General features: G+C 33.5%; 1 protein-coding gene across 1 annotated transcript in view; it reads right to left on the bottom strand.

The window, feature by feature from the left end:
* The window catches only part of LOC128997996 (pyruvate dehydrogenase (acetyl-transferring) kinase, mitochondrial-like), a 38,573-nt gene extending 13,343 nt beyond the window's left edge, over nt 1–25,230 (bottom strand). The window contains exons 1-5 of the mRNA XM_054423897.1: nt 24,990–25,230; nt 13,646–13,853; nt 3,999–4,183; nt 2,818–2,988; nt 1,257–1,438 (exon numbers count right to left, since the gene is read on the bottom strand). Of these exons, the coding sequence (XP_054279872.1) occupies nt 1,257–1,438; nt 2,818–2,988; nt 3,999–4,183; nt 13,646–13,853; nt 24,990–25,167 (924 nt within the window). The 5' untranslated portion in view covers nt 25,168–25,230. The remainder of the gene's footprint in view (nt 1–1,256; nt 1,439–2,817; nt 2,989–3,998; nt 4,184–13,645; nt 13,854–24,989) is intronic.
* Nucleotides 25,231–26,975: the final 1,745 nt, after the last annotated feature.

The raw sequence follows: 26,975 nt of genomic DNA, 5'->3' as shown, positions 1-26,975 counted from the left end.
TTGAGTGTGGTTTCAATTGAATGTGTACGGGGATTCTTACAAAAAATTCCAAGTATAATTAATATATTAAAACATAAATAAACTAAGTACAACTGTTCCATTTATTGTATAAAACTATTAAATCATAAAAAAGAGCACAGATAAGATCCATCAAAAGTACTTTTACATTTTCAGAGTATCTACATCAGCAGCTTCTAGATTCCTTCAGGAGTTGAGAAATCTAGCGAATGTTAATAGTCACTAAACCAAGATGAAAATTACTCTAATTAGATATATATAATCAATGCTATACCTCCCACTTTTTGGCATCATAACTTACCTATTACTAATTCCACTGATATTCAAGCCCAACAAAAATAATATGATTCAGATATAGAAAACAAAATATTCATAGCTAAAATCATGTAAAAAAATGTAATCCATGTTTACTTTTACAACAGCACAATTTCGTTACAGTGTCTAGATACATTGAATTGAGAATTGAGCACTAAATTAATTTTCTATAGACCAGATCATAATTTTAAAGAAAAAATGTTAATCGAATAGCTTTTCCTTTGCTCAAACCTTTCTTGGTTGAAAAGTGTTTTAGAGACAAGAAATATTTGAATTATTGAGTGTTAATTGATTCTTGATACTGATACCGTTTAATTTTACCATATCTTCTATAATATGATTCATATGGATTGGTTTTACTACACAACCCCCATCTTAATGACCTTACACAAAGTAGTTTAGGGGTAATGGGGTGTTTTTGAAGCAAAGAAACAATTTTAAAACAGCAATAACTTATTCAAATGTTATCATCGTCATAAACAATCGGGCAAAAATGTGCTTTTCAATCCCACGATTCTTGCAGACACTTTCTGCGATCGCCTTAACTGTTATACAGTCTAACCTTGATATAACGAACCTCGTATAACAAATTCCTTGATATAACAAACTTTTTTAAATCCCCTAGAACTCTCCACAAGACACAGTGTATATTTTACCTCTACATAACGAACAATCCATATCAACGACCTTGATTTAACGAATTTTTCATGATCTAGTGCGGCCTTCTGCTGCCTCAACTTAGGGTGGCGAGGACTATAGTTATCGATATGGACTCTTAACAATCGATTCTCAATACTGATATTAATGTCTAAGAATCGGTATCAAGAATCAAAACATCTCTAATTTTAACTCAAGGTGTTTTATGCTCATAAAAATAAATATTTTATACAATTGCAAAAATATCAAAATACTTAGTTTAGTACCTTGACACACACGTCTTCCTTGCCATGGACAATGGTAACTTGGATTGCTGGGTAGTTATCATCGTCTTTCTTGTTGTAGTGTTCAACTACAGCTCGCATTGCGTTCTTGAACAGCTCAAAGAGCATATGGTACAGATGCGATGGCACGTACACAATTCTGATAGGAACTCCATCCTCACGATCTTAAAAAAGTAAAAAAAATCGTTGTATCTTTAAGAACAGATAAAAATACAATACAGTAAATTCCCTCTTATCCGGACTCCTCGGGACCGAGGCCAGTCCAGATAACGGGTTATCCGGTGAAACCGACGTCCCCAAAAACTCTTTAAAACGGACCGTTTACTGTGATATTCTACTTAAATTTAGGAGATCATTGTATTTAGACACGTGATCACTGGTCTCAAATCTTTCCCACAAGAACTGTCGTTTCAGTACCGCCCACTTCCTGCCGATCTAGTCCAGTTAAACCAATGTGCTGATAAAAATTGTCCGGTTAAAGAGATGTCATTTCCGCCGAGTGTAGTCCGGTTAAAAGGTGTCCGGATAAGAGGGAGTCCACTTTAGCATACGTAACAAACCAATACTTAAAATTGAACGTAGCACTTCCATTGATAATAATTTTAAATAAACAACAAATGTGGAAAGGAAACTTATGGCTTTATACAAGTACTTGAACACTGTTGTAACATACAATAAAAGTATATTACGATAAAATCCACGAGTAAGTAAATAAATGTAAATTAAGAATTAGTTCATAATCCTGAACGAATCCAAGAAATTCACTGCAGACCTTGATGTACAACTAACAATACAACAATTACATAGGTACACTATGTTCATAGACAGGACAATAGATGTAAACGGAAAAGAAGGCAAATGGTCATTGGACTGTTGAGTTTGATTATAAAAAGTTAAACGAGGGTAAACACTGCCTGTTTGCCATATTTGTGGGAAGCATCTTTCACTTAAGGGTAAAGTGTATTTATGGGACAAGATTTGGGAAAGTTAACGATTAGAACTAAATAATAAACTATGGAATTCATTAAAAAATTCTAAGAATTATCAAGCCGCAAGTGAGTTGATGTTACACATATTTACTGTATATGAATCCAACTTAGTCTGGTTGGCCATGGACAAAGAAGCGCTTGCATGCAAGAACAATATTATACACAAGTGCTTGTCTGAATTGTTCTGAAGTTTCAACCATCCAAATCAGAATAACGATAGTCAATTGTAAATATATTTTAAGCTATAAGAAGACCCATGAATGAAATAAAACATGTATAGTGTTAATAAATAAAGTGTCCTACATTGCTGTTTGAACATTCACTATCATCAGGAAAACAACCCAGTAAGTTTTTTTAATTTTATTTCAGACACACCCAACCATGACTGTGTGACAACGTTGTATTCCTGTATATTTCAGAGGGGCTTGATTCCCAACACTGAAATGACACGACAAATAAGCAAATGAAATGAATGATCAAATATGCCTTTAGGCTTGACGTTTTCTAACTCTTACAATCTACACTTTAAAAACTATCAGGCAAAAAACACATACCGTTCACTTCTTTGATCTGGAGCTCTGGGGAGGACAAGTAGTACTGATCACATAAGAAGCGAGCATTTTCATATGCGTCTCTTACTACAGCAACCAAGTCGCATTGAGGATCAATGCACCCGATGTGACGATGGTTTGGATCATGGGTTAGTTCTCCTCCAAACAAGAGGGCTGGAATACAAACAGTCGTAAATAAGGATGAACGATAAAATTGAAATATAAACACAATCGATGCTTTTACCAAACATATTAATGTCTTGGTATCAATCATAGGAAAAAAATCCATGTTTAAACTAGGATATATACTTGATTTATTGGAGTTGCTCATTCAAAATATATTTTGTTCCATTAAAATGTGTCCTTATATATGTATATAGCCTATAACTAAGTTAATATCCATGATTTTTGTTATTGGAGAACAATGTCTTTATGGTTATTTAGGTCTCAACGCACAGCCAAGGAAACATTCTCCCATTATGTTGCTACAGTTAGTATAGATTTATGTGAACAGTTAGTATTAGCTTTAATGACACTGCAGCAGGCCTGTTGTTTAGTCCATAGCTCTTAATGCAAACATAAGGATTATGTCAACTAAAACCAAACGTTCTGTCCACTAAAACTTTTAAACCCTAGGACAACTCAGTAATTTATTAATTTTAGAAGAATTGATTTCTTCTCTGAATCCTAGCCTCATTGTAACCTTTTCGCACGTAACTGTGAATTGTAAAATGTAGTGTTTAAAATGTAGATTTTGAGTAGTTGAGATGAAGACACAATTTAAAATTAAAGTCCACCGTTGATTAAACTTCCTACAAATTTGGGTAATCACCAGGGTGTGTGAAAGCTTTGATTGAAATTGTAGGGTCATCGGCTTATTGTAGAATTATGCAAATTGTAAGAATTTATGTAGCTGAATAATCTCCCATGATTAGTTGAAACCAAAGCTTGAAACATCAGTGTGTAGCTAGAATAACCTGTTGTTTTTTCTTAACCACTATTTTCATTTAGAAAAATATGTCCTTGCTTTGCAGTTGTACCAGGTACATGTGTTGTGGGTCTTGTATCAAGGGAAACAATCCAACACTTTCCTATCCCATTGTCTCTTTTTATCGGTTAAAACAGCTTTGGGTTTGCCCCACATGTGCACTGATTAGTGAAATCAGGCCTATTAAAATACTTACTGTGCTGATTGATAAGCATGCGGATGCTAATTCTTGACATGTAAAACCGATCTAAGAAGTACTGGATGCTGTTCTCAGTCTGGGTATCCACATCATGGGACTCTTTCAATTCGAGCACTCCCTGAGCCATTGTTTGAACGACATCGGAGTGGCGGTTGCGGATTCTGATCAGTGCTTTACAGAACCTGAAACAAGTATCAACATTTAAATCACAAGAAAAAAACAAATAATAAGATTTGAAAGAGTGGTCGTAACAGTGATTTATGTAAAGAGTATGAATGTTACTCAAACTGTGTTTAAAAAGTTTATTTGACAATAACACACAAGAAAATTAAAAAATAAAAACACTTGAATAAAGCCTGCAATTGAAGACAAATTTTTCAAATTTAGATTTGCTTAGCGCAACTTGATCTTGAATTCACACCCCAATGCTTTTTTATGTATTTCAACTGTGGACTTTTAAGTATAAAACTAAATAAAATATTCAAAAATACATTTCAACACGATAATTGTGCACGTCGACTTTAGTCGGCACTGTCGTTGCTGTCGTGTGGCGCGCACAGATAATAGGCGGCGTACAAACAATCTTAAATACATTGGGTCACTGTAAACTTAACCATTGACGAGGGCAGTTTTTAAACCTTTATCTTTCTCACGGTTGTACCGGCATGGTGAGTTTAGTATAGGTTTAGTTTAGGAGATGAACACCGTAGGGGCTGAGCCATTGAAGACCGCTCTTATTATTCAGTATTAAACGTGTTAAATTAAAACAATAAAACTGAGGTGATTTAGGCTATTACGTAATCGAAGCCTATGGATTTTAACGTGATTTAATCCTTACTTATCAAAACTAGCACTTAAGATCAATTTATTTTACTGAAAAAAATATTGCATGCGATGAATTAAAAACTGTATACACCATTACATCATTTTGTATACCTACATACAATACAGTCAAACAGCAGAAAGTGTTTTTTCAAATATATATTTTTTTACCATTTTTAATAGTTCTAAGTTTACTAATGTATTGATCGTGTTAAAGTTTTAGAAGAAATACAGTAAGAGTGCTACGATGAGATAGAAGTGTCATCTGTTGACAAAATGTATGTCAAGGTTGTCTTTGGGTGTATTCATTCCACCCTGTTCTATCTTGTCAAGTTTCTTATCTAAACATAACCAAGCAAGCAGGTTGATGTTTCACGCTTTTGCTCAGATTTTAAACAAACGTTGAGAAAGAAACTTAATAAACAATCCAAATGGTTTATGTAAAAAATTATAATGGTACATTAAAATAAAATATGTCAAACATATTAACACATTATTAGTTGGTTTAAACTTATTCTATTCAAAATTAAAAACTACAACAAAACCTTTAGACTCTTCGTACTTTTGTTGGTTGACCACTAGTTCTAAAAGAGTTTTTAGAAAGCCATCAGAACTATTTTTAAGAAGCGTCGTAAATTTTCCTGTAAACCACTTTTTGCTAACCATAAAATTCTTACTGTTCCGTCCATCTATATCTTAAACTGTCTTGTATTTGTTAAGAAAAATATCGACCTTTTTAAAAATCTGCCTCATCCTAACTCCTATGGTTTGAGAAGCCGGTCGATTTAGACATTCCAAAACACAAAACTGCTTTTTTTAAAATAATTTATTGTACAATGACATTCAACTGTTCAATGCACTGCCCACTTCCCTGAAGATGGGAAATAGTGTGGACAAATTTGGCAAAGGGGTTAAGAGTCTTATTTGTCATGCTGTTGTTACAGTGTTGAAAACAATGATTTTTAGTTCATAGATTTTATCCATAAGAAAATATTGTTTTGATTATGATTTGTTTAAGAGAATTATGTTGACGCTATTATGAATTTTGTAACAACTGTCAAAAATAAAGCTATTTAAGTTTGAGTTTGGCAAAAGAACATTTTAATGTCCAAATTCTAACCCAAATTTGTACAAGTTTAATGGACTTATCCAATTAACTATAATGCCACTACATTGTTATGTGATAGAAATTATTTTCGTGGGAGTGAAATGTTAGAGCAATGTTATGTACTGACTGAGTATAAACTACTTTTGATGTTTTTTCTGAAATGTAATTAGGCGACGTCTGGTTTTATTTTTGAAATGGTGTAGAACTGAAGTACAGTAGACTATTATTTGACCTGAAACAGTCGTGGCAAGCTAAGACAAGCGAAAAGGTCAGGTAACAAGAAAAATAATTTTAAAAATCAACGTTACATGTTTATACTTAATCATTAACCCTTCCCGGACGGGTCTTTGGCGATAAAGGACGGGTGGCGGATATAACCGCTTATGGTTTTCGAAATTCCGGACGGGAAGCGGATATATCCGCCTTCTCTGCAGACAGACTGGCAGGTGCTTGAGCAGTAACCATATGTTTTGCGGTACCAAGGCGCCACTTTCCTGCTCTCTCCCGCTATCCCCCCTCTTTCCCGCGCCTACTCCTCTCCCGTGCAACCCCCCCACCCCTCCTATTTATTTATTTATTTATTTATTAAACATCATCACATTACATCAATTCTCTTGACAGGTGATTTGTCACAAAGTCTAATACTAATACTATACTACATTTTAAAATAAAATAGCTTACAAAAGAAATAAAGCATATAATAAGCTACAAACCTATGGGAGAAGCAATATCTTTCAAATATACTCATTTTCCAGATATTCCTCTAACGAGTAAAATGCCCTCTCCAAAAGGAAATTTTTTAAAGATAGTTTAAATTTAGAGAATGAGGCAATGTTTTTAATCCCAGCGGGTAATTTATTGTAAATTTTTGGTCCCATATACTGAGGGGATAAATGAAAGATTTTAAGCCTATGTTGAACTGGTTTTATAATATTTTTGAATCTTGTGTTATGTGGATGAGATTGTTGACAGTCCATGAATGTGTCGAAATCACTTTTAACCATTAATGCCAATTTGTAAATATAAGAGCTAAAAAAAGTTAAAATTTTAAAATTAATAAATAAATCTTTACAATGTGTTCTACGGGAGACTCTGGCCATTAATCTTACAGCTCTTTTTTGGAGAATAAATATTTTTTTGGCCTGGCTTGATGAGCCCCATACAGTAATTCCATAATTCATAATCGATGAAAAATATGCGTGATATACTACTATTTGTGTTTCTAGATTAGTAGTATCCCGAATTATTGTGAGAACAAATGTTGCTGAGCGTAGTCTTTTTGATAGGTTTTTAATGTGTTTTTGCCAATTTAGTTGTGAATCGATTTCTATTCCCAAATAATTTATTGACTGTTGTGAATGAATTGTAGTTAAGTTTGTATTTACAATTATTTCTTGGTTAATATTGGATGCAGAAAACTGAATTAGTTGAGTTTTTGCCACATTCATGGACAGGCCATTCACTGCAAACCAATCCCCAAGGAGTTGAAATTCCTTAGTTATTGAGGCTTGAATGAACTCATTGTTTTGTCCTGTGCAAATTAAAGCGGTATCATCTGCGTATTGAAAGGTGGACATCTTAGTAGCATTGCATAGATCATTAACATAAATAATAAATAAACAAGGGCCGAGAATGGAGCCCTGAGGAACTCCATTGGGGTTAATGTTCCACTCTGATTTATAATTTCTCTGCATTTTTTGTAAAATAAGTCTTTGTTTTCGGGTCTTTAAATATGATATGAACCATTTTAATTCAGTATTTTTTATTCCATGCATACTTAATTTTTCTATGAGTATCTCATGATTCACACAGTCAAAAGCCTTGGATAGGTCACATAGCACACCCACAGTCTTCTGTGATCCATCCAAGGCTTCCGCAATGTAGTTAATCATTTTTGTTATGGATTTTTCAGTACCGAGTTCTGGGCGGAAACCAAACTGTGAAGGATTTATTAAATTATTGCTTTCTAAATATTCTGTTAGTTGAATCTTTACAATTTTTTCAAAAATCTTTGAAAAACAAGGCAGAAGGGCGATGGGGCGGTAGTTAGAGGGATCGTTGACATCGCCCTCTTTGAACAGAGGTTTAATCTCAGCCAACTTTAGCTTATCAGGAAAAACCCCCCCCTCAAGGGACTGATTCACTATTTGGCATAATGGATGTTCTATAAATTTAAAAACTCTTTTAATGACAAAAAGAGGAATTTCATCCCAACCTGAGGACTTAGTATTACTGAGAGATGTAACAACTTTTCTTAACTCGTCAATTGAAACATTTCTAAATTTAAATGTTAATTTGGAACGTGGATGATTTTCGATTAATAACTGAGTGGCTTTTAATTTATCTGTTGATTTGTTGGCATACTGAGAAACATTAATAAAAAAGTTATTGAATTTATTTGCTACCAATACTGCACAATTTTGTATATCCCTTTCATGTTTGAATTTAATCTCAACTGGAGTATCAGATATTTGTTTATTAAGTCCTGTTTCATTTTTCACTACTACCCAAGATGCTTTACTTTTATTCTTAGATTTTTTAATAAAATCGTCATTAGCTTTCAGTTTTGCTAATGCAACTACTTTTTTAAAGACCTTTCTGTAGTTTTTGTAATAGATTAAAAACTGAGGGTTACGATTCCATTTTGATTCTTGGTGCAACTTATTTTTATTTTCTGCTGAAATTTTTATTCCTGTTGTTATCCAGTTATTTTTGTTACGTTTATTCTTTGGACGATCTACTGTTTTGGGGAATGCCTCGTTGAATGAATTTAGAAAGTTTGTAAAAAAATTATTGTAATTTGTATCTACATTAAAGGTTTCAAAAGGGTTCCAAATAACATTATTTAGTGTGTTTTCAAAGGTTTGAAAATTTGTTTCTGTAAACTTCCGAGTAAGTTTTTTATTTACACCCTTAAGTCTTGGAGAGGACATTTTCTCAAATGACAAAAGTAAAACTTTGTGGTCTGATGCACCTATGTCTAAAACTAAACTGCTAGTTATTTTTGTCTGCAAGTTAGAAATAATATTGTCAATGCAAGTGCTTGAAATACTGGTTACCCTAGTTGGAACAAGAACGTTAGGTTTGAATCCAAAACAATCACAAATTTCTAGTAAATTATCAGTACTTACTTTATCGGTTAATAAATCTATATTTGTGTCTGACATTATAAAAACATTTTTTGACATTGCTTCCAAAGCTATTTTGTCTAATAACATTTCAAACTTTTCAAAAAATATCTTATCTATGTCCCTACCTGGAATTCTGTATACTGAAATAAAAACTGAATTCCAGTCCTTGACTTCAATAAAAGATCCTTCAAAACAACATTGTTCATTTAAAAATTTTAAGTCATTTCTAATCTTAAAACTAACATCTTTGTCAATCATTAAACATGAACCCCCCCTCCATTGATCTATTCTAGCATAGTAGTCAGCAATTACAAAACCATCTAGTTTATTTAAAACATTTATACTTTTAACATCAAGCCAATGTTCATTTATAGATATAACATTAATTTTGCAATCCATATTTCCAATAAACAGATTAAGGTCTACATAGTTGTTTAGAAAACCCTGAATGTTAAAATGTAATAAAAACATATCTTTTCCAAATTTACTATCAGACCCTAACTTGACATGTGCATCAGTAAAATTATCTATTTCTCTAAAAAAATATCTTTACTATTAGTACTACTTGTATTCTGCTTGTTGTTACCACTTGTACTCTGCTTTTCACTACCACTTTTGCACTTGTTACTTTCACAATGCTGTAACTGATGGTGTGATGGGATGAGTGGAGGGAAGGTGTTGAGGCTGGCCAGGATAGGCACATCATCGTCTGGCCTCTGTGATGTTGGATGGTCATGGTGGGGTGAAGGACCTGGAGCCGCAACAGCTTTAGACATAGAAGCATCCTGCTCAGTAGCTGACAACTTAGTATGCCTCTGTATTTCCTTGTATTCATTACTGATGTCATGAGTTCCGGGACTGCTGCAGATGTAATCAGTTTGTGGAGAAGCAGGATGATTGGATGCTATGCTCCCTCCTTGAAGTTTCACGCTCAACAGTACGTTGTCTTTATTTATTGTTTACATATTGTTCTTTATTTATTGCCTAACGTTGTCATGGTCATATCTTCAAAGGCGGATATATCCGCTGCTTTTCTACTCATCCGCAGACGGGTAGCGGATATATCCGCATAGTGAAAAACGAGTAAAAAATTATTTTGACAGTATGAAGTGTTCCATTGTGTTTATTTTATGTATACAGTCCAACCTCAGTATAACGAATCTGAAGGGACCGAACTGAATATTCGTTATATCAAGGATTTTGTTAAAACGAGGTTCGTTATATAGAGGTTAGGTTTGCAGGAATTTCGACTTCAGCTAAGTCGAGGTTCAGAACCAGCGTCGGTCAATATAGGTCGGGATTTGACCTCATTAAAATACAATTAAAGTAGCATAGGCTACGCAACAATACTTTACAGTACAGTGTTTACATTGTAAAGTAGAACCTAAATTATCCGGCAAAATAAAGGGGAGGGATCTTGAATATTGCGCAATCATGACAATGGCTTTGACCTTGGTACAGATTAAAAACTGCAAGTTTAAAATCACAGCTTGTTCTAACCCTCCTAAAACCTAGCCAAACACTGTATTGCGTAGTCATAAACCATGTAAAGAACAAAACAAAACAGTAGAAAGTTTTGTAAGCTAATGCTCGTGATAGGCCGGTAGGCTACTTACAGTACAGTACTGATTTATCACAACAGAGGAATGTCAATAATAATCATTAACTATAGCATTGGTGTTGCTAGTTGAAACAAATCGTATTGAAAACAATAAATTATTAGATAAGTCATTATAAAAGTGTATAATCATAGCCAACTTGAGGATAATAAAAACACTCGTAAAAGGAATGTTAAGATAACGATGTTGCTATTCTTTCTCTTTGGTTTTGTTTTTATATTCTTTCTTAGTTTTCTCTTTATCCGAAAATTGTACAATTCACCATAGTTATCCCATATCGCCCAATCACAGCTTACTAAACATTACGTCGTCATCAGTCCTCAGTGAATGAAATCAGTTCAGTTCTCAGTTGCAACATAGCGCGCGCAGCGACAGCAGACAAAGATGTAAAACGGAGCAGACGAATGTTAGCGCAAGCGATGACGTGACCTTTCCATTTCATTTGATAAAGAAACAGATTTTCCCAAAACAATACTGGGGTGGGGGATTTGTTATATCGAGGGAAAGACGTAGACAATTCGTTATGCAGAGGTTAAATTCGCAATGTAGAGGTTCTGACAATGATAAATTTGTTATATTGAGGTGTCTTATTTTAGCCGAAATCACGAACAATTCGTTAAATCAAGGTCGTTGTTTTGGTTTGTTCGTTATGTAGAGGTAAAATATACATTGTGTCTTATGGAGAGATCTAGGGGATTAAAAAACAATTCGTTATATCAAGGAATTCGTTATATCGAGGTTCGTTATATCAAGGTTAGACTGTACTTGTATAACAAAACACAAATAAGGAAAATTAATTTTTATTTTTTCCTATAAGTTTTCCCCGTTCTATGTCACGATTTCGCCCGTCTGGGAAGGATTAATAATGAATTAATGATATTTTTCAATAATATAAAACCTGTCCAAGACGTTTTGCTTGTTTTCTATAAAACCATTGAGTGTCATCAGCCAGAATGACAATTTATTTTAATATCTACCTAATTAAGAAAAAGTTTTCTTTATCAATAAAAAATGTGGGCATTTGCAGCATTTGTTTACTGAACAGTTTCTCTAATTAGCAAAGGTTTAATTAGTTCAGGTCATCAGCTCTAATTAACAAGAAAATGATGCAAGCGGATTAAACCCAATCATTTATATGGCAAAAAACTGATATTGCAAAATAATATAACGTAAATAATTATTGATAGCAGACTCGGTAAAGATACTTCTGAAACATGTTGCAAAACTTACATTTTGAAAATCAAGTCAGCACTGATCAAAGTACGGTAGAGATGAAAATTCAAATAGCTTTCTAGTATCAACAGGATTTCAAAGAGTAGTGAAAAATCTTGGTGTTTGGTAAATGTCATGAAAGGATTTTAAAAATTCATCAGTCAGTTATAAACAAAAATCACTTAGACGCCTATCAAAAACCTAACAAGTACACTAGTTATTTAAAGGGTAGCTAGTTTCATGGTTCTTAGAACGGGTAAGTTAACAAAGAATACATTTTTCTTGTAATTAAAAATGGTGTTTGGCTAGTCATCATATGGATACAGAGAGTGTGAAGAAATACATGAATAATTAATTATACATGTAGCTTTTAATTCCAACAAACAAACCGTTTCCCCAAGGTAGCCCAATTCATTGAAATTCCAATAATGAAGAGTAATTGGATCTGATTCAAATCGTCAAAATGAAGACCAAATTTTCGTCAGATTGAACCGAGCACCCTCTTATTATAAATACACTTATACCACTCAGCTAACTTGCTGTCATAATTGAAGAATCATCATGAATAAATAATTATAAAAATATTGAAAAAAATATGTTAAAAGTGTCTTTTTTACTAGATAAAAATAAATGATCACTCATACAATTTTTAAATAGAATAACCTATGTAATTTAAACGTATTATGAAAACAAAACAAGAGTGATAACAAAGTTAAGATGTTTACTGCTTATAAAATGGGGCTACAGATAACAAGTTATCCTTGAAAACAACTTCCCTCTCACATTTCCTCACTCTATGAACAATGTTGTAAACAAAAACAAGATTAGCAATTCATTCAGATTTGTAATTGGATAAGATCCAACATACAATATTGAAAATTTAATACATCATGGATATTTTACTACAATACATAACTAAAATATTGGTTGGAAATCACTCTTTCGAAGTTCAAAGAACATTTTTGTGATGTTTGAACTTGTAGGAACATTGTTAAATCATAAAAAAAACCCAGGAAATATTAATGACTTAGGTACTGAAATACTAAATAGGAAAATTAAATGCCCTAATTTGCATGTGTATTTGGTTGGCATAATTTATTAGTCTTTGATGATTCTCTTTGTTTTAGAAAAAGTTGATAATTAATGATTACTTGGTGTGATCAAGTCTTTAGAGCAATCCGATTCAGTGAGTTAAATTTGGATCAGACATTTCACAACTTTCAACCTTGTCACACCATTTACTTTATTTTGCCATTTATTGTAAATAATAAAAAATAATTGATCCACACACCATGCAATCTTTGCACAGAAACTGAATAAACTTGTCTCCCAATACTGATCATTGTGCTATATTTAAGATGTCATGTCAAAACATGATAGGTGTTTAAATTTGTTATTATGAGGTAAAGTTGTACAGGTATTTTGTTATCTGAAATTAGCTATTTAGAGGTTATAATTACAAAGAATTCACTGCACTGAAATTTATTTTGCCAAGAATATAAACAAATCATTATTTAGAGGTTGTACTGCAGTTTTTTTGGAGAATATAAATTAACATAGATTCTTATGAAAAGTCCTCTAGAGAATTTGGAAAATTGTTTTTATCAAGAGATTTTTTGTACACTGCGATTGTACTGAATACCAACAAAACTGTCCAAGAAAACTAAGGCATTTTTAGTAAATCTTAAAAAAGTAAATTTGAATAATCTTACGACGAAAAAAAAAACGGGAAACATCCTTGAATCAACTTACTTATCAAAATTGTCGCTGCTGAAATCAGCCTTTTCAAATTCAACAATCTCCTCAAAAGAACGGATGTACCATTCGTTGACCATAACAACGGATGGCATGCGCAGCAGATTCTCTGGGAGAAGGCGAATCTCCTTCATAATATTGGCTAGTCTCACAGGCAACTCCTTCCTTAGGAAGGTGAAGGATTTTTTCTCACATGCGCTAAGTCCTGGAAACAGAATACATTTTGGTTAGTCTCATTCAAGCACATGTTCGCACAAGGTTCTTAAATAAAGAGGGATACAGCTAGTATTATAATCGTTCAAAATATGGACATGAAATTTTCGCTTAATTTGATAAGCAAGTTCTTTAAGGCTAAATATGTGGGGGAGCGAGCTGGTCTAGTGGTTAGAGCGCGGGACTCCAGGCCCTGGCGTCCCGGGTTGAAATCCTGCCGAATCACCAACTGATTTTATCTAAGTAATAATGTCGTAACCCCTACGTCTAGCCTGAAGTAATGTGAAAAACAATTACGGGCTCGTGCCTAGCGTCCTAGGACAAAAAAAGGCTAAATATGCTGATTTCATCACAGGTTTTAAAGTAAGAATGAGATTTTGAGATTAAGTGATTGTTATTTGTACTTTCTGTGTTATGCGACCTTCCCTGTTGATGGCCGATTAACGTGATAATATAATTATGGTGATTCTCTAATATAATTTTGTATCTATTTTATCAATTTTTTCGCAACCTTACACGCTGGTGAATTGTAACACCTGACAATGGCTCCATAATAAGCCGAAACTAGTTGCCACAGCCAGTGGTGGCCCTAGAGATTGTGGGCCCAAGGCGAAGTTTAATAGTGGGCCTCTCCTAATTTTACCTGAAATTCGGTGGTGCCTGGGACCCCTGAAAGGGTAATGTGTCAACATTGCTTTTGATATTTTAAACCAAATTGTGTTTGAAGTACGGTATTGAATGTTTTTTTATTAACTGCGTAAAAGCACCTATATCCTCCACTGATGTATATAACTCATATGAATGCAAAATTATGTTTAGCCTACATTCACAGTTTTGTTTAGTATTTAATCTCTTATGTTATCTTCTGATAAGACAGTCAGCTGTGACTCAGTAGATGGCTGTCACAGACCACTAGATTGTTTATAACTAAACGACAAAACTTTATTACATTCAGCAATTCACATGTTGGTCTATTCGAACATCTATCTTTAATCAAAATAACTTTAATCGTACAGCAAATAATTTATAGTAAAGCCCCTTAAACTCGGCGTAGTGAGAATAATCCCTTTATCTTATATTTCCCTTTTTCCATTAAATCCCTTGATAGTTGTTCCCAATTTGTGACAGCACTAAAAAATTTGTTTTTTGATGTAGGCCTATAGCCATTGTTTGTCCTAGGGGCTTGTACGCCTGGTTGATCACTGACAGATTTGCTTGTGTGTGTGTTAAGAGTATTTGGACAGTTATAAAATGCAAGTCATTTTCTGGTTTCTGTGTCCATGATTTCTATTTTGCATTTAATTTCAATAATATTTCCACAGGACCAATACAAAAATCCCACTCACTGGGTTGGGAAAACTTCTTATAAGAAAAAATCCCCTTTTATGCTGCATGAATTTTTCTGTTCTTTACAAGTTATACACCACTCACGGTCATTGAGAGACCAACTGGCTAGCATTTGGATTTAAAATTGCTTTAAATGTAATGCTGTGTAAATTGTTGATTGTGCCACCCCTTTTCATGAAATTTTACTTCTCCAAATCTTTAAAAAGCCGCTATTTTGAAACTTTAAATTGGACCAAGTTGGATTTTTTGCTAAGATAGTTCTCTTATAGTTGGTTAAGTTGCAGGATATATATTTTTGATTTATGTGAAAACATACAAATTGGTCGATATCTTGAATATTAAAAGTTGTTGCGAAGAAATATCATAACAGATTTATTCGACCCATGAAACAATTTCCTGGAGTTTGACACTTACTGGACACCCCGTATGAGACATAGGCGTACAAAATTGAAAAGTTCAATTGCTTCATTTCACATCACACTAAACTTATAAAGAATGTAATATGTAATAGATAATAATAATTATTTAAATAATTGCAACACAATTTGAAGCCTTTATGATAACACAACCAATTTATAAACTGTAATTATTTAAGAATTATCACCAAAAGATTAATAATATTAGGAACTCTTTAATTATTGAATTTTCTGGTCCAATTATATTTTTTGAAGTTGGCGGATAAACAAATTGATAAGGATGTAGTAATTAGGTCAACAGCTGACAGCATTGAGCCAATGACCTCTGTCGTTATGTCTCAATTATCTGGCACGGCAAGCAACTACCCACATGTGCATCTCAACTCTGACACGTAGATCTAATCCATACGAAAGGTCCACTTAATCCATACACCAACTTCAATTTAATCTTCTAAACAAATTACTATTTTAATGTTAATTTTAACTATTGATCTACTAGACATTCCATCACCATGTTAAAGTTGTCGCCAGTAAAACCGTTAGTTGATTGGATGACCAACATATTGCGCTGATCTAAATAACAAACTTCTATCGAATACATAAACTTGTTTACCAAATCAAACTAATGGAACTTATTGGGAACTAATAGCAACCTTACATGACCCATCAACCTAGTCACCATTTGAAAAAAGGTAGAAAATAAAATTTTGGACACCAGCACATTTTCTGGTTGACACACACAACTATGTCCTTTTTAATAAAAAAAATGGACAGCTGGATCATATAGATTGGATGTCTTTTAGTATCCAATAGTCAATGCATTTAGTCCCATGCATCCCTTTCATTGACAGATTCAAGTTTAATTCTGTAAATGGATAAAACACTGTTTAAATAGACCTAATATTGTATTTTTTGTTATTATTGTAATTTTCACATATAAAGTCTTGAATGACATCACATTATTGTGAGATTTTTGTGTGGATGTGAAATAGATAGGCCTACTCTGAGGGACATTAGGCTGAGACCTTATGTTGGAATGGTTTGGTTATTTACAAACACCTAATTTCTTAGAACCAATGAATATTTAACAATAACAACTGGATCAATTTAGTAAACAGATAAAGTGTTTAAGAGCTTTATATCAACGTGTTTTACTCAACAGAATTGTATTTAACATACTAGATTTAAAATTTTAATAAATATACTATAGCTGAATACTAAATTTAAAAAAAAAAATTAGGGGAGAGAAAATATAAAGAAAACTTAAGAGCAATTAGAATCAAAAGAGGGTATACAACTTTTAAAATTAATCAAGGTTGATTAAAGATGGAAATTAACAACTTAAAAATGAAGTTTTAAGTTGTTTAGACTAGAGTCCAAGTGTTTATATTGACATTGAAAACTAATGGGTGTGAGGAAGAAGGAAGTTTTATCAAGGTCATCAACTTTCTCCGATAAGCTGCACATTTTACAGACTATTTGGTGGATTAGTATATTCTAGAATAATACAAGACATTTTATAACAAAACTAAACAACACTACGATTTTTGTTCCCAAGATTAAAGTAATATACAGTCAAGTGTGATTAAAACATTTGAACTGTTTCAAATTCAATGACAATGTAAAATTTTAGTTAGGCGTTAACACATTTTTCTTCAAACAGAAACAGATGGTATTCCGTCAATGTCAAAGGGAATAAATTAAAGCAGTCAGAGGAAACGATTACATAAAAGTAAGTGTATGTATTCAGTACACCTGGTTTTAATCTTTCCTATTCCCAGAATAGTTGGACTTGGTCCAAGTAGAACATTGACTTTTAATCTTGTCTAAAATTCAAAGTGTACCTGTAATGAAATTTTGTTGGCATTATAAGTGGCACATTGTAAGACTAATGTGGGTTTCATGCATCATTTACTATCCTGTTTATTTACTTTTAAAAATTACCTATTAAATTTAAGTCTATAAATTAGATTATTTTTTAACATGACTTAAAGATGAGACTAAAATATTGCAGATGCAACATTTTTAAAAACAAAAGTCCCAGAACAAATCACTTTTATCAAATGCTCCTCGAAAATTCACCTAATGTTTGATTCTGTCAGTTGCTTTAGTGAAAAATAATTATTACACATTGCTAATATTAAAAATCAGAAACATTTTGTTTATTTTACAACCAAGGAAAAACAAATGTCCATACTGGTGTTTAAAAGTTCATACTTGCACAGGATACTATTCTAATTTGATACAGGATACTATTCTAATGGACTTTTCATATACACAAAGTGTTTTGACTTCTACTTTCCAAAACACTTAGCGTAAGAAAAGCCCTTTAAACTAGCCTACAATCAAAATTTATACTTTGTGTAAACAAATGTTATAAAGTTGTCTGTAAATAGCAAAGGTCAAAGAGTGTCTTAAAAGATGTTGCTACAATATAAAAGTTGTGAAAAATGTTTATTTACCTAAACTATTGGAGTGTAGAAAAGAATAATGGATCAACTGATGAAATAGATCAAAACTGAGTAGGTACTAAACCTCAGTGCTCCGTGAATTATTCAGTATTTAATTATAATCAGATCTATTTCTATTAAGTGTTTTAAATGTATTAAATGTGTATTGGTTTACTGAGGGTTTACTAAATAGGTAATTCAACTGCCAAGAACAAGAATGAATCCCTTCAGCATGTGTAAATGATAGATATCGTAGAAACTGTAAACAATTTGGATTAAATTAGTTGGAAATGTTATAAAAATCATAATAAACCTGACACACTCTTGAATTTGCATCCATCCTAAGACAGATCATATAAAAGTGGACACGACGGTTGTCGGGGGCCTCAGAGTTTTGTTCTCTTGAAAAATGGATATCACTGAAAATCTATTAGGAGGTTTATTTTTGAGCAGAGCTTTTATTTTCGTGATCGCCAAAAGCGTCTGCAAATATTGAAAATCACAAAGATTGTGGGAGACAACGAAGAATTATTAGCTAACAGGAAAGATGTTTACAAATTCTCTGTGACCACAGGGGACTTTCATGATTTCTCTGTGATCGTGGAAGATTTTCATGATGACTTCGTGATCACAGGAGATGTAGAAGATATCTCTTATTTATTAGCTAGCCTCCTAGGCTTATTCGCCGATAGGATAACTGAAAACAAAGGGTCGAGCTCATTGAAAAACCAATTTTTACCCCATAAACCCCCCCCCCACCCCCTCCGTAAAACAACACTCCCATGATCCGATCATGCTGGTCCGCGAACTCGTTTAAGTTTATCCCACCTCTTACCTTCAATCTGAATTTTATTAAAATCGGACAAAAATTACTTAATTTCTTCTATTCTACAGGTATAAAACATTTTGAACGGATGGTGTTTTTGGAGACATCAAAATGAAAAAGTAAATCTGTCCCGGGCCAAGTCTTATCGAGCCACCTACGGTAATAGCTACTTCCCAATAGGGGAATTCGCTAAAATTATCTGGTTAGTAACTGTATAAAATATTAACATGAACCAACATAAATAAAAAAATATACTAAAATAGGGGAACCATATTTAACCACAGAGCATAAAACAAATGCACAATAAAGTTCTACTAACAGAAAAATGCATATGTAATTTCATTGTGTTGCAAGAAGGGGTTTTATTTAACATTTTAAAGCCAGCCACCTCCTAACCTTACATTGGCCTCTGGCCAGTAAAAGCCATTTCATACAGTCATCACTGCTCCTGCACCGTGTTAATATTATATGAACACTTTATGGTTAGCCACACATTAATCTTTTATCAGTTACCTTAGAATAAAATTACCTCAGAATTTAGAAAGTACACTCATCCGGTAAACACCTATTTTTAGGACTAACGTAATATAATAGTAGTGTTTGTTGTTTAAAAAAAGTATGTTTTAGGTTTAGAGTGTATTAGTCACATATTCAGGTATTAGTCACACACAGTGTATTAGTCACATAGTCATTATGTCAGGGTCAGGAGTCAATTTCTTTCAGTTTTAATTGCATAGCAAACATTTTTACACATTTTTCCATTTAACATTTATCAATCTGTTTCATGACAAAACTACCATAGGCCTACACCAAAATCAAACTCGTAAAGCACAAAACCTGGAAGTCCATAGATGTAGGCTGAGGAAAACATAAAAATCTTTTCCAATTGCCGCCATAAAACTGATCAACAGCCTTTCAGCTGGTGACGTGAAAAGACTCCCAACATCAAGTTTCAAGAGCCAGAGATTCGGTATTGGATTTTATAAGTTTTGGCTTTGGTTTTAGGATTCGAAATTTCTGGTTTTGACCATCACTATTTCTGGTTTTGACCATCACTAGTAAGATCTCCTTCCCTTTCAAAAAACAGTAGCCATGGCCCCTGCATACATATGGCCCCAACCTAGGTATTGCTAAGGTTAAGAGTCCTACTCTGTAGTAACTTTAAAATAAATTGCTGTAAATCAATTAACCTTACTTCAATTGATCAAAAACTAGGCCAATGCATTAGCAAAGAATTATTAAATTCAATCAGTCAGCAGCAAATTACTGTTTAAAGCTCAAAAACTAAACTAACTGCCGATGGTGTGTAAGCCTACCTCAGTCACAGGTTAGGTAAGGTTAGAGAAATGTTCTCAATCATGCGTGAATATAGAGGATTCATATGGTGATCATCAAACTCAGTTGAAGTCTGTAAGAGTTAAAGGTATGAAAAAGTGCATGATTAAAGACAAAGCGCAAAAGACACAGAAAAACAACATGTGTTTACATTTAGCATTGAGCTGATGAAGTCAGCCACCAGCTGGAACCTTGTTGTGAATCCTAGGCAGAGACTGGCTGCTTCTGACCACAATTTTAAGGATTACTACAAGCAGGCATTTATACAATTTAAAAAATATTTTAACCTAATCATCACTGAATAAAACTTTTAATGGACACTGTGCAAACTATTAGCCTACTTTATTTAAAGACCACAGAAAAATACATACATGGTATGTAAGAGAAAAACAGCTTTAAGTATAAAACAATTTGTAGCCTATTCCATGTGAGTGAGATAACAAACAGTTGAATTAGCCTCAATACAGTACCAATTGCAAAAAAGACTAATTACACGGGTCCAAGGGCAAGTTTTCACTCATGATTCAAACTGCACAAAAAAAAAAACAAATGGGACGAGTCAATAAAAATTCTCTGAAAGAGATTGTGAAGATTCTCAATTAGGAGCAAGTGTAGACTATGGGGTACTGGTGTACATTGGTATTTAACATTGTGACAAGTTGAGTCAACTCAAGTTGAGCACGGATTTAAGTCATTTTGTTTCCAATTCCATAATAAATTGGATAAACAAGCTTTTTACAAGTCAAACCTAAACTAACATGTGTACTAAATTTAGTTTCATTTTACAAACTCATGCGGAGAATGCCAAACTCATACGAACTCCGAAACCCTGGTCTGTGAGACCATAACCAACCACAACTACTAGTTCTTGTTAGTTCTCGTTTGGCAGTACCCCCGATTCCATCGCAAGTTTAACTGAGGTTTGAATTTGGTTTATTATCAAATTACCACAACATATCATAAATAACAAACTATTTGTAATGAAACCATAAAAATAATTTTCTTTTTGGCTTATTTCTTATCAATGCATGCTTAAAGCTTACTAGTGGCTTTGTTGTTTTCGTCCAATTTTGATGTGGCATATTATCTTCTATACTAGATGAGTCTCAGTGATTAAACTGGTACATCATACTTATATTAACTACAAGTGCTTATGACAGAAATTTGATATTTTTTTATTCATTCCCTTTTGTTATATAAGATCTTGAAAATGGCAAAAATTTGACAATCCACCATATTTATAGACCTATAGACAATAAAGGACAACACTCTTATGAATAAAACTTGTGATTTAGGCCTGATTTAGTCTTGTATGACAGCTTTAAAATAAAAAGAATGTTAAAGGTGAGAATTTATTTTTTTATTTTTTAAATATTGCATGAAAAATAATGTTTTCATCACTGAAAAAAATCTGTTTAAGTTTTTGCACTTGACATAGGCCTACTTATTAAATATTTATCCCATTTAATTATGTATCAATTTGAAGCCTATGTTATGCTAAATATTTTTTTTTATTTGTCCTGATAGGCTACTTAAAATTAGGCGATCGAAAATGGAGAAGGTGAACTTCTACAAACTCCGGACCAGCCACAAACAATCAGTCAGAAAAGTAGGCTACTAGGCATAGGCCTATCACTAGTTCTAGGCTAGGCCCTAATTGGTAGGCCTACAGGCTACATTTTAAAGGCATAATTTACTTAGGCTAACTCTAATGATTTTATATTATAAAACAAGGTGAATCATCATAATCAGTATGAGACTACTCACAATTTGAGTACTCACAACACATATTGAAGAAGAAATCCCATTTTCCTGCATTTCACCGACCCCCACAAAAAAGATTGACAAGATTTTCTGATGCAGTAGTTTATGGGTTTTTTAAACATAGGTAGCAGCATTAAGTATGTACCTACATGTACTAAAGTAGACACTCAATGGAGAATAGCATTAGGCCTACCTGAACAGCGCTGTTGCAGAGTAAGTTAAGTTAGCATCAGCAGCCCGAACAACTCTACCTTGGGCATGTCGGTAAAGCAGTTTGGTTTTTTTTAATATTGCTTTCATTGAAGGTTGTAGCCTAAAATGTCATTTTTGTTGATGAAATTAGTTTGATTGGTCGTAATTTCGTTGTGTTATTTTTGTATTACTTAATAATTAAAAGGCCCTCAGAGGCTTGCTGCACTACAGGGCGACTGGGGAGTGAGCTGGTGTAATGGTTAGAGCGCGGGACTTTGGTCTCTGAGGTCCTGGGTTCAAATCCTGCCAGATCACCAATAGATTTTATCTAAGTGATAATGCAGCAACCCATAGGTCTAACCTGATGTAATGTGAAAAACAATCCCAAGCTCGTGCCTAGCATCGTTAGACAAAAAAAAAAAAAAAAAAAAAAAAAACTACCGACTGTGACCCAAGCATCAGCGGCTTGAACTGCGTCACCAAAATCGGTAACAACTATTAGCATTATCTGTCCCCTCTTTTATGTACTCAATGCCTATAAGGAAAGTATGTATAATAATAAAGTAACGGTAACTTAACTTATATATAGGCCAACTGTAGCCTTATAGCAAACAGTACCTCTAGTCAATATGGGCCTAAGTAGCTAGATCTACTAACAGTACCTGCAAAATTTACGAAACAAGCCCATCCTAAGTTAAAAGCCCATATTTTACTTTTAAGCTCAAACTCAAATAAATAAACGTGGGAAACATACGGACATGACACAAACGAAAATACATTTAATTAACTGGTCGACCAGACGCTGATTCACGAGACGCGGCGCCGGTAGAAGGTTAGTCTCGTGAATCAGGGACTGGTCGACCAGTTAATTAAATGTATTTTCGTTTGTGTCATGTCCGTATGTTTCCCACGTTTATTTATTTGTACTTATCTTATATATTTTTAACGAACTCCACATGAAGGACTAGCAAGACATTCTCAGCCTGAAGATGTGCTATTTTTAAAAAGCACGAAACAGCTATACTCATCATACTACCAAGACGATTGTTTTGACAGAAAACAGGTAGGGTGATTTAACCTAGCCTATGTTAGTTTACTCAGACGATCTAGAGGCCATTCCATAATGATTTCGTTGTTTAAGCCAATGTCCCAATGGTGATAAAAATATGTGGATATAACAGCTGACAGATTTATCAGCTGACAGATGTTTTAAATAGTTTATTGAATTTTGGTTGCTATGAAAAGAAAAAGAAACAAAGAGAGATTCTTTTAGGCTTTTCAACCAAAGTGGTTCATTTTTATTTGCTCTAAACAATTAATTGTTAATTACTTGTAAAAGTATGATAAATTAAACAATAATATTTAGTGGAAACCTCTAGACTTTTATTTAAAGTATTTATCCTATCTAAATGAGGTTCTAAACAACCCGGTTAACTATACCTAACCTAAACTTTACCTTCCTAATCTAACCTAACTTCATAACGATTAATGTAGCCACGAATCTGCATAACCCCGACCTCCCTTCCCCACATGCCTAAATAAGGTTCGTTCGAATGCAACAATAATTAACAACCTTGTTAAGACTCGTAAGACTATTACTCTTTGTCTACCTGTCTCTGCTCCACATCAGTAGCTATTGCCAGGGCGGCCAGAGACAGATAGTAACGCTCCAACCATCCAAGCAGTTAAGTTTTAGTTGGTAGGTATTCACCATATTTCCATAAATCATGATTTTATCTCGTATTACGTAAGAATACTTGTTTCCATATTTTGGGGATTTTGGGTTTTTTCAGGAGACCCCCCGCTATAATTAATCTTTTGAGCTTACCCGTCTAAGTATATTATAACCTGTCTAATATATTATAGACCTGTTTCTCACGATGATTAACCACGTTAAGTTAGATGTCTCCCTCAACCAAAACCCTTAAGTTTCCTTGTGAGTTTTTGGACTAATGTTGATATCCCCTATTTAAATAATTATTAAAAAAAGGAAGCCTCACCTCCCAATAAATCATTAACAAAGTTGTAAAGGAATAGTTACAAATCGTTTTAAGGATGTTTTAGGTGATTTAGGGGTTAGAAACAATAAACCGTCAATCGTTAATTGGACTATTAACTTAGGCTAAAATATAATTAATTTTAAAACATTCCTGCCAGTTATGCTCCTTCTGAGTTAACCTAGGACTACAGTAGTCGCAGTTAGTCTGGGTGTGCAGACCCTTGTGTACTAACCGTCCCACACGCCAGAGCCATTAAGACATTGCTGAGGCGCTGAACAACCCCAGAGTGCCGTGTGGGCCAAATGTTTTTAGAAATGAGCAATAAACACTCCCCTCTACACCCCCTGCCCAAGCGCGGCCGCGCGCCCAGACTAGCTGCGACTACTGTAGATATGCCTGGGTTTAGCCTAGGCCTCCTCTTTTTTTTACATTGAAGGTTTAAGTTACCGTATTCACCTGAGTAAACCATTTTTTTATGATTCTCATGAAGGCTCGATAGGGACTTGGGAAATCGCAATGTATAGAAACCACAAATATCCTAAATCTGGCTAGCCCAACTGATGTTAATACATAAGCCTAGGCCTACCCCGAACCTAGGACTAGGCCTTTGGAAATTCTTAACTTTGTCTAAAAGTTATACACAAGAGCATAGCTTAGGCTACATTTTATGTTATGTTTAAGAGAGTACGGTTAGGGTTAGCCTATATTTGAAATGCAATTTTATGATTAAGTAAATATATGGACTAAAATAATATGAATACAACTAGGGTAGGCCTAATTGCGACAAAATCTACTTACCGAAATCTATGAACTGTTTGATCGAGAGGGGCGATGGATTGAATTGCGCGTAGAAATCAACCATTTTGTTCATCTTGTTATCAACAAATTTACTTAAAAGACGAGAGAAGAGCCTCATTTTGAAAATTAATTTAACATACACAATACACAGTAAAAACCCTGCCGTATCACAAAACATACAACTGTACTGAACGAGTGAACGAAACTAAATAAACAGAAAAAGCGTCTCGCCGTCTACTAAGCCTAAAGAAAGGAAGAAAGAACGACCTCAAACGGTAAATAAAAAAATACATCCAAGATCCAAGGAACGGAACGGATTAACTGAAAAAAGAGGTTGAATAGAGTAAGAAAACTTCCAACAGCAAAGAATTTTGTCAGGTGGGCAGTGAAATAAACTTACTACCATAGACTAACCAACACAAGTAGACTTCTCATCCCATTGTAAATTTTGAAGCTTGTTTTTCATGTCTAGTTCATGTACGCCACACTAAGCGCTAGTGTCGACGAAATTTTGTTTCTATTATTTTAGGGTTAATTTCTTGATTTGTGCTTTACTGTTTGGTTATATAACTAGGGGACAAGTTATTGTTTATGATTAGATCGTATTATTTGGTTACACGAGGTTTTAAATGGCTGTAATAACGGGAAACAAATTGTAAACAAAACACGACCTCTACATAAACCGTACAGAACTAACAATAAAATTGTCTTCAGCTGTTCCATAAGGATGAGAAATCTACTAAGGGAGTATGTTTTATCTATGTTACTACTTATGGTATTGCTAATGTTCTTGGCAACGATAAATACCCCCGTTGAAGCAAACCTGCAGACTAATCGAATTTACATGTAGATGGCTGGATTTCCACTAAAAAATTCCTTGGAAATGAGATTTATTTCCTATTAATAAATAACATCAATTTTATGTACTTCGGTTTTCTGCTACAGGAAGGGTAATATAAAGTGTGTTTTTTTTTTTAATTGAACGTTTGAAATTTGGCATAATTGAAATTTGTCAAAATACATAAAAATATATCCATGAACAGGCAATTACAACAATTTTATTTGATTTTTAATTTTAATGTCAGCGGACATTTAATTTTATGTACAGTACTTTTTGCTTAAAAAAATATATCAATAGTAATGCAATGTATACGGTTACAAGATGACTGAACAACCATAAGATTAGTGCTACTTAGACAATAGGACGGTAACATAACAATAACAAATGTTAATTAACAACAACATACACCTATAAAAAACAATAAACAATAGATTATTCTCCACACTGCACTAATAATAATAACAAGGAAACAGGCAGTGCAGTGTATAATGAATTTAAAATGAGACGAAAAACAACAACTTTACATTTTAATCAGATTGATTTTAAAACATTTTTGTTAAATTGAGTATGCCGTTGGTTATATCATAGATAAAACAAAACATAGTCCTTGAGGAGTATGTTTTGTCTTATGGTTATATAAATAAATAAATATGACATTACCCAACCTATTTGCTGGCTCAAAATTTGCCAAGGCCAAATCTGAGACAAACTGATCATTTAAGGAGAATGAATGTTGTAGTATGCTTGTTTACAGACGTTATACCGGGGACCAAGCTTTGCTCGGAAGCGGATAGTTGGGTTTATAGTAAGCAATGTAGAGTATACATTTTTATTTTGTGCTAATTTTTATGCTAATGCTAAAATTTAACCTATTTTAGTAGTGATTTCCATATAATGTACTCCAATGTACAGGGTAACAAGGTTTTATGAAATTTATACAATTAATTAAGTTTACCATATTAGTTTCTATCTGCTGGAGAAACTTTTTCTGTTCTAAAAATCTATAAGTCCAATTTTAAGGTTTATTGACTATTATTTATTGACCAGTTACCAATCAATTTTTCTTAGCAAAATTCAAAATCCTGTCCGTATCCCACTCAGACAGATCCGGTCACCAAGGCTGCCAACAGTGCCAACTGTGTAGT

The sequence above is a fragment of the Macrosteles quadrilineatus genome, unplaced genomic scaffold (genome assembly GCF_028750875.1).
Source record: "Macrosteles quadrilineatus isolate MER2022 unplaced genomic scaffold, UCM_ALF_1.0 Scaffold_7__1_contigs__length_78375512, whole genome shotgun sequence".
Lineage (NCBI taxonomy): Eukaryota > Metazoa > Arthropoda > Insecta > Hemiptera > Cicadellidae > Macrosteles > Macrosteles quadrilineatus.
The sequence above is the reverse complement of the archived record's forward strand: the minus strand, read 5'-3'. Positions and strand labels throughout refer to the sequence as shown.